We start from the raw sequence: 8,542 nt of genomic DNA, 5'->3' as shown, positions 1-8,542 counted from the left end.
TTTTTTTTTTTTTTCCTTTTTTCTTTTCTTTCCTTTCTCTCTCTTTCTGGATTATTTTTTTCTTGGTGAGACACGGTGTTGCTCTGTCACCCATCCTGGAGTAGTGCAGTGGCACGATCAGGGTTCACCGCAGCCTCAACTTCCCGGGCTCAAGTAATCCTCCCGCTTTAGGCCACCCACCGACCAAGTAGCTGAGACTACAGGTGTATGCCACACCACTAGTTAATTTTTTTTTTTTTTTTTTGAGATGGAGTTTTGCTCTTGTTGCCCAGGCTGGAGTGCAAAGACGCCGCAATCTCGGCTCACTGCAACCTCTGCCTCCCTAGGTTCAAGCGATTCTCCTGCCTCAGCCTTCCAAGTAGTTGGGATTACAGGCATGCGCCACCACACCCAGCTAATTCTGTCTTTTTAGTAGAGACGGGGTTTCTCCATGTTGGTCAGGCTGGTCTCAAACTCTTGACCTCAGGTGATCCACCCACCTCGGCCTCCCAAAGTGCTGGAATTACAGGCGTGAGCCACCACGCCTGGCCACCAGTTAATTTTTTTTTAATTTCAGTAGAGATGAGGTCTTGCTATGTTCAGCCTCGAATTTTGTTTTTCAAAGTGAAACACAATTATGAGTAATAAAGGACCCAGAATCCCTTCTCAGCCATAACAGCATGCTTGACAACTGCTGTTGCCTAGCTTGGGGGTTTCCAGCCTTGAGGTTGAGCCTACCCTAGGCTCAGCAGGAGGCCAGAGCTGAGCTGAGAACAGAGCCCAGGATGACTGTCACTCCTAATCCACGAGGTACCAAGATGTGGTTCTGTGTGACATCTTGAGATGGCTGACAACTCTCAGTCCCTATTTATTCTTAGCAAAGCAAATCACAAGCCTGAAAGCTGCTTGGTGACTTAGGGCATCAGTGTTCGGAAGGTCTCTATGGGGACTGATGTCCTGAGGTGACTAGACGCTTCCAGACATCAGTGCCGGTGGCACCCAGACAACACTTCTCGCGAGGCTCCTGTTTTTCTGCAGACTAGGCTGTCTCTTCATAAGAGCCTAGTTTCCATCAAAATGCCCTGACTTCTCAAGAGGACAAGCACTAATCTTTTTTAATTTTTCCATGCCCATGGCCGGTCAGAGAAGACCTATCTCCACCTATCACGCTCCAGAGAACCTTACCCTTGAGCCAGATTTGTCTAAGATGGTGATGGTGATAACAAACACATCTCGGGTGTACTGATGGACAGGAAGTCAGGCGAGACAATGACTTGCTGCCCTGCTATGCTAATTTGTTGGCCAATTCATAGGAGGTGGCAGCTGATGTTGTAATGATAACTCAGAGGGCAGTGGCAGCAGGAAAGTTTTCTAAAAATGGCTTTTATTACAAGGTTTTCCTGAGTTTGGCTATACCCAGGCATTATGTCATTATGACCTCCGATGCCACTCAATAGAGAAAAAGAAATCTGTTCCCAAAGCAGACGCTTTCTGAAAGCTATTAGCTGTCTCCTTGAAATCACAACATTGAAGATTTCACAGCAACAGCAACACATTGTAAGGAAGCATTAGGAGATAGATGTTTGCCTCTCTGCCTTCTTTATTAGTCATTCCTCTAGTAGGGAAAAGTGGGGGAGGAGAGGAAGGATGGCAAGGTTTCTTTNCTGGGTTCAAGTGATTCTCCTGCTTTAGCCTCCTGAGTAGCTGGGACTGCAGGTGTGCACTACCATACCCTGTGCCTAATTTTGTATTTTTAGTAGAGACGGGGTTTCACCGTGTTGGCCAGGCTGGTCTCGAACTCCTGACCTCAAGTGATCTGTAAAATTATTATATCTTACTGGTGATTGTTGTGCATGACCATGGAGCTTCAGTGTTTAAAATACGCCATCAAATTAATGTTTCAGAATCAGGAGGGACATGAGCAAAAGATACATGTATAGATTTTGCTTCTTGTTGCTTCTCGGAGTCAGATTTAAGCAAAATTTTGAGCTAGTTTGGATGATTCTGATAGCACCATCTAAGTTTTTCTTTTCTTTTTCTTTTCTTTTTTTTCTTTTTTTTTGAGACAGAGTCTCACTGTGTCACTCGGTGGAATGCAGTGGCGTGATCTCGGCTCACTGCAGCCTCTACCTCCTGGGTTCAAGCAATGCTCTGCCTCAGCCTCCAGAGTAGCTGGGATTACAGGCGCACACCACCACGCCTGGATAATTTTTGCATTTTTTAGTAGAGACGGGGTTTCGCCATGTTGGTCAGGTTGGTCTCAAACTCCTGACCTCAGGTGATCCACCCCCCTCAGCCTCCCAAAGTGCTGGGATTACAGGCCTGAGCCACCGTGCCCAGCCAACCCTAATATTTAAAAATAACATCTCTCGGTTGCAGTGAGCCGAGATTGTGCCACTGTACTCCAGCTTGGGCAATGGAATGAGATCCTGTCTCAAAAAAAAAAAAAAAAAAAAGTAAAAGAAAAAAAAAAGAGTTAACTACACTAAGATGGATGGTGAAGATGTTTTGCTGCTCTTTGGTAAAATAATAATAATAAAGGGGTCAGCACGGTGGCTCACACTTGTAATCCCAGTACTTTGGGAGGCTGAGGCAGGAGGATTGCTTGAGCCCAGGGGTTCAAGACCAGCCTGAGCAGCATAGCAAGACCCCGTCTCTACAAAACATTAAAACATTAGCCAGGTGTGTTGAGTGCACCTGTAATCCCAGCTACTTGGGAGGCTGAGGCAGGAGGATCCCTTGAGCCCAGGAGTTCAAGGCTGCAATGAGTTATGATCACACCACTGCACTCCAGCCTGGGCAACAGAGCAAGACCCTGTCTCTAAAACAAATTAAAATAATGATAATCATCATAAAAAGCAAATGGTCAGGAAATTGCTCCCACTCACGTTCATGGTTCCATTGATCTCTGCTACTGACTCATCATCTGTAGGAAACTGATAGATCTGGACTCCATTGCTGACAAGCTCGCTGGTGATTTTGATTTTGAACTTCGTTAGCTCACTCTTCGAAATGGCATCTGCTTTGGCAATGATGGGGATGATGTTCACCTAGGGAGAGGAGGGCAAAGTGGGGTCATTGTTGGTAACCTGCAACTGATAGCAGCATCACCTAAGACTTCCACCAGCTGCCAGAGGGAGCCACTCAGCCCAGTGGTCAAGGACTGGTCGCTTCTATAGCCAAATGACAATACAATAAACGACAAGTACTAACTGTGCTAGGCACTGAACTAAGTGCTTTACATGAATTAGCACAATTAATCCTGACAATAACCCTTCTTTCCAGGAGGTATTATTACTATTTTGCCAATGAGAAATTAAGGCATAGGGAGGTTAAGTAACTTGTCCAAGGCCATGGAGCAGGTAAGTAGCAGAATTGGGATTCGAATCCAAACAGCCTTATTCCTAAGTCCATAGTCTTAAGCATGAGCTGTCTACCAGTTCAGATCCAAATCGATGAGCTGTATGATATCTTGGTATCAAGGTTACTGCTTGGGAGATATGAAGCAGAAAGGTGATAGCTGGGAATCTGTGGCTGACAGGGGAGAGGTGGCCTCTTCTTGCTATCAGTAAATTGTTCCAACCCATCGAGTCCGGGCTAGCCCCAGCCGGGTGTGATATGGACCCACATGAGAGATGGCAGGGAAAGGAGGCAGGACAGTGCTCAGCGAGGATGTACACCTGGCTCTCTTTCTGGCAAGAGACACTGAATAACCAACTCGGTTAGGTGAGGAAGAACCTCTAGTTACAATTTGATCTGAGACTTACGCAAAAAGAATTATACTGCCTGAGTCTCATGATCAATTTCTGAGTAAGAAAAGCAGTATAAATGCCCAATTTCAGGCATCAGGAGAAAGGCCTAATGCCAACCAAAAGTTCAGTCCACCTGAACCCTAATCCTTGAAATTGCTCCAAGAAGGGACAAGGCTTTTACTGTCAGAAGGTAAAGAAACTTGAAATGCACGTGCGTTTGTGAGACAGAGCACACTAAGGTCAAGTTGACATGGAGAGCATAATCATTCCTGCCAGGAGACTTCAACAGGGGGGTGGGGGAGTGGGGGGCATAGGTGGCACTCAGGCCCCGGGCTCTGAAAGGGGAGTCTGGGAGCACCAGACGTGAAAGAGAAATCCTGCCTCCTTTGCACTTTGGCTTAGGAGTGCCTCTGAAGGCTGATATCACACAGGTGCTGGGTCAAAGAAAGACTGAACCTTGGAGGCACCTCCCTTGAAGTCTTTCGCGGGCAGAGGGGTCAAAGCCCTTGCCAAGATGAAACAGCAGGCAGAGCCTATTCTCCTTGGCACTTTCGCCAAGTCCCCATTGACACACTATAAACATATATCAGGCCGGGAGCAGTGGCTCATGCCTATAATCCCAGCACTTTGGGAGGCTGAGGGGTGGATCACCTGAGGTCGGGAGTTTGAGACCAGCCTGGCCAACATGGTGAAATCCTGTCTCTACTAAAAATAAAAAGTATCCAGGTGTGGTAGCACATGCCTATAATCCCAGCTATTCGGGAGGCTGAGGCAGGAGAATTGCTTGAACCCACGAGGTGGAGGTTGTGGTGAGCCAAGATCGTGCCATTGCACTCCAGCCTGGACAACAAGAGTGAAATTCCATCTCAAAAAAAATTAATTAATTAATTAAAAATATATATATATACACACACACATATATATCAAAGGTTTAACTCAGCCCATCCACCAGGCCTGCAGTCATGTGGCTCACCAATGCCCCTATACAGGACATGCAGGGCATGGCCACATTTCAAGAGCAGCCTTTTATTCATGGGCCATGAGCTCATTGCTGCAAAAAATGAAAAACCGCTCCTATTCTGATGAGAGCTGAAATTCAGTTTTAGAGTGGATGTGCTACTAAATGGCTGCATGTAAATTCGATTATTATTTTTCAGTATATAGTCTTGCTCTGTCGCCCAGGCTGGAGTGCAGTGGCATGATTTCGGCTCACTGCAACCTCCACTTCCAGGTTCAAGCGATTCTCCTGCCTGAGCCTCCCCAGTAGCTGGGATTACAGGTGTGCAACACCATGCCCAGCTAATTTTTGTATTTTTAGTAGAAACGGGGTTTCGCCATGTTGGCTTGGCCAGGCTGGTCTCAAACTCCTGACCTCAGATGATCCGCCCACCTTGGCCTACCAAAGTGCTGGGATTATAGGCATGAGCCACCAAGCCCAGCCTAAATTCAGTTTTTGTAAAATAAAAGACCATGGAGTCAGAGCTAGGTCCAAATCCCAGACCCATTTCAAGTTGTCTGAGGTTGAGCAAGTGACTTGACTTTCTGCCCCTCCATTTCATCATGAGTGAAATGGGAATAATAATAGTACTCACCGCTGGATTATTGGAAGGAAAACATAAAATAATGCATATAAAGTACTCATCACAGCATCTGGCACACATTAAATGGTAGGTGAAAATGTAATTAGGCTTTTTGAAGAATCCCGTGATCAATTCTTTTGTACAGCAAATAATCCTCTAACATGAAGAATCATTGTGTAATTTATACATGGTATAGAATTTGCATTTTAAAGTTTTTTTTTTTTTTTTTTTTGAGACAGGGTCTTGCTCTGTCACCCAGGCTGGAGTGCAATGGCCCAATCTTGGCTCACTACAAGCTCCACCTCCCAGGTTCATGCCATTCTCCTGCCTCAGCCTCCCAAGTAGCTGGGACTACAGGCGCCCACCACCACGCCTGGCCTTTTTTTGTATTTTTAGTAGAGACGGGGTTTCATTGTGTTAGCCAGGATGGTCTCGATCTCCTGACCTCGTGATCCACCCACCTCGGCCTCCCACAGTGCTGGGATTACAGGCGTGAGCCACCACGCCCAGCCAAGTTTTTCTTAAAGCAAGACAATGCCTGATTCCCACAGCCATCTTTCTTGGGCATAGAAGCATTATAACATGGGGTCACAGATCTGAGTGTCACAGAATCTGCACTCTACCAGTAGCTAGCAATATGACAATGAGAAAGTCACTTAACCTCTCAGAGCTTCAGTTTTCTCTTCTGTAAAATGAGGCTAACAATAATGTGTACTTCATGGGGTGGGCATATAATGAGGGTTTTAATGTTAACTGCAATCATAAAAGTAATTATTGATAGTAAGAATGATAACTTTCAAAGTCAAGTTTGCATGTTTGATTCTAGCCAGTTAACATTGGGACAAAGAAAAAACAGCTTTCCATTGCCAAAGCCTTTGCCCTTAGACCCAGGGAGCCGTCCTTCTAGTCTCCAAGACGGATCAGGGCAGAAAGACAGCTCAGGGCAAGCCCATCCCTAGTGCTGGGAAAACAGATCACAAAGCGTATGACGCTGGTGCTGGATCCATAACACCATCTTTATGGAGGGACAGGGAATGAGGGAGAGGATGAGGATGCCACAAATCTCTCCCGGAATCTACTTTGCACAAGAGATCAGTAAGAGTGAGCCCCCAGCGCCCCTGCCCCTGCCTCCTATACCTTACTGTCCAGCTTCTTCATAGTCACTAGGTCCAGAGACTTCAGGGAATGACCCGTGGGGGCAATGAAATACAAGCAGACATGGATTCGGGAGTCATGGTAGGTGTGCAGCACTCTTCGGATCTTCAGCTCTTCCTGCAGGTAGGCCTCAAATTGTGCGTCGATGAATTCCACGATGGGCTTGTAGCTAAAAGGGACAGAGGTGGACCCCATCAAAAACTTGGATTTTGACCCTGTCCCTTTTGGAAGTTTCAATCAAATGCCCTCTATAATCCTGACTCTCTCCCATCCAGCTGCATTTCTCCATCTCCCTTCAGTGGGCCTCCGATCTTGTCAGCGTGGCCACCTTCTTGGTCCCTACGTGAGCCAAATATATGCCCATCTGTGCACCTTCACTAGAATGCCCCTTTCTCTCTCCTCATCCCAATTCTGCCCTCCCAGACCTCAGGGCTCAGCTTAATGCCCTCCTCCTTCCTACGGCCTTCCCCACTTATGCCAGAAATCCCTTCTGCGAGTCAGGGGCATAACAAGAAACGGCATTCAATTACTTATTGTTGCTTCACAAAGATTCTCTCAAATAGATTGTGTCTTCCTAAAGGGCAGGGCCTGTGAAGGGCACTTCTCTGTCCCTCAGGGGGACCCAACAGAGCATGGAGCTCACTGGCCGTATCTGTAGAGGGGCTGATTTTCCTCCAAGCTGGGCTCGTGTCTTTGCTTCCTTTATGTTGCCCTACAGTGCCTAGATGAGAGCTGGGTACACAGTGGGTAACAAGACCTCTCTTTGGCCCACGGCTGGGCAATCTTGTGAGAACATTCAGGGCTTTTGCTCATTCTTGCTAGGTTTAGTGGAGCTCCCCACTTGGCTCCCCCAAGGTCAAGATATTTTTCTGATTCTCATTTCTGCCAAGGTGGTGACTTTAAAATCTAAGTATTCAGGCCAGGCACGGTGGATCATGGCTGTAATCCCAGCACTTTGGGAGGCTGAGGCGGGCATATCTCCTGAGCTCAGGAGTTCAAGACCAGCTTGGGCAACATGGCAAAACCTCGTCTCTACTAAAAATACAAAAATTAGCCAGGTGTGGTGGCTCATGCCTGTAATCCCAGCTACTCAGGAGGCTGAGGCAGGAGAATCGCTTGAACCCGGGAAGCAGGGGTTGCGGTGAGCGGAGATCACGCCACTGCACTCCAGCCTGGGCAACAGAGTGAGACCCCATCTCCAAAAACAAACAAACAGACAAAAAAATTAAGTATTCAGGCAAAATCTGGTAAAGCTACTCCCCCCTGCACACCCTGCACACGTGGACACAGGCCTGCCAGCTCACTGAGTCTCCACACACGGCTCCTCTAGGTGGCCCCCAAGTCTTGCCAAGGCTTCTTAAACAACAGTCAGCCCTCTATGTCTCTCTGTCCTGGGCCTCCCTGGGAAACTTCCCTCTCTCTCTGTCCCAGTCCCCTCCCACGTCATCCCCGTCACCCCTACAGCCTCTTTCTGCTCTAACTAGGTCAGCTTAGCTCAGCTCTGCCTCTTGTTCTCATCTCCCCTGTCTGTCTGCTGCCTCTCTGGCTGAGGGGCTGCCTCCCTTCAGGCTAGAAGAGGCTTGTCATGTGGGCCCAGGGCAAGGAGTTTTCAGATACCGCTGCCAGAACAGAACATGATGATCAAAGGAGCAGCTGGGTCCAGCAATGCCTCCCACCTGCAGCAACTCCCAGGCTGAGCCTTTTTGAAAGATCCCCCTAGTAGAGAAGGGGAAAATAGCCTTTTAAAAAAGAATCACAGGATCCTAGATTCTGAGAGCTGCAGCCAGAGCTGAGATCCAGGTTCAGGCTATCTCTGGAGCCCCAGAGAAAAATCTTTTTTTTTAGATGGAGTTTCGCTCTGTAGCCCAGGCAGGACTGCGGTGGCGCGATCTCCACTCACTGCAACCTCCACCTCCTGAGCCCCAGAGAAAACTCTAAAAACGTAGTCCTTTCTTTATTCCTTTGATCCCTCTGAGCCACTGTTCTGAAGGGTAATCGCATCAAAGAATGTCTTGGTTGCAAAGATCCTTAGAAGGTTCCTGATGAATTTGGAGTGAGGGTGGGGATGTATCCCCT

General features: G+C 47.5%; 1 protein-coding gene across 4 annotated transcripts in view; it reads right to left on the bottom strand.

Moving 5' to 3' along the window:
• The window catches only part of SEPTIN6 (septin 6), an 85,070-nt gene that overhangs the window by 33,015 nt on the left and 43,513 nt on the right, over positions 1 to 8,542 (bottom strand). For all 4 annotated transcript variants that reach the window (XM_017885152.1, XM_017885155.1, XM_017885153.1 and 1 more), the window contains 2 exons: positions 6,449 to 6,635; positions 2,868 to 3,029 (listed from right to left, as the gene is read on the bottom strand). In XM_017885152.1, the coding sequence (XP_017740641.1) occupies positions 2,868 to 3,029; positions 6,449 to 6,635 (349 nt within the window). The remainder of the gene's footprint in view (positions 1 to 2,867; positions 3,030 to 6,448; positions 6,636 to 8,542) is intronic.

Source organism: Rhinopithecus bieti, unplaced genomic scaffold (genome assembly GCF_001698545.2).
Source record: "Rhinopithecus bieti isolate Rb0 unplaced genomic scaffold, ASM169854v2 scaffold_15117, whole genome shotgun sequence".
In the NCBI taxonomy this organism is placed as follows: domain Eukaryota; kingdom Metazoa; phylum Chordata; class Mammalia; order Primates; family Cercopithecidae; genus Rhinopithecus; species Rhinopithecus bieti.
This window is presented reverse-complemented; position numbering and strand designations above follow the sequence as displayed.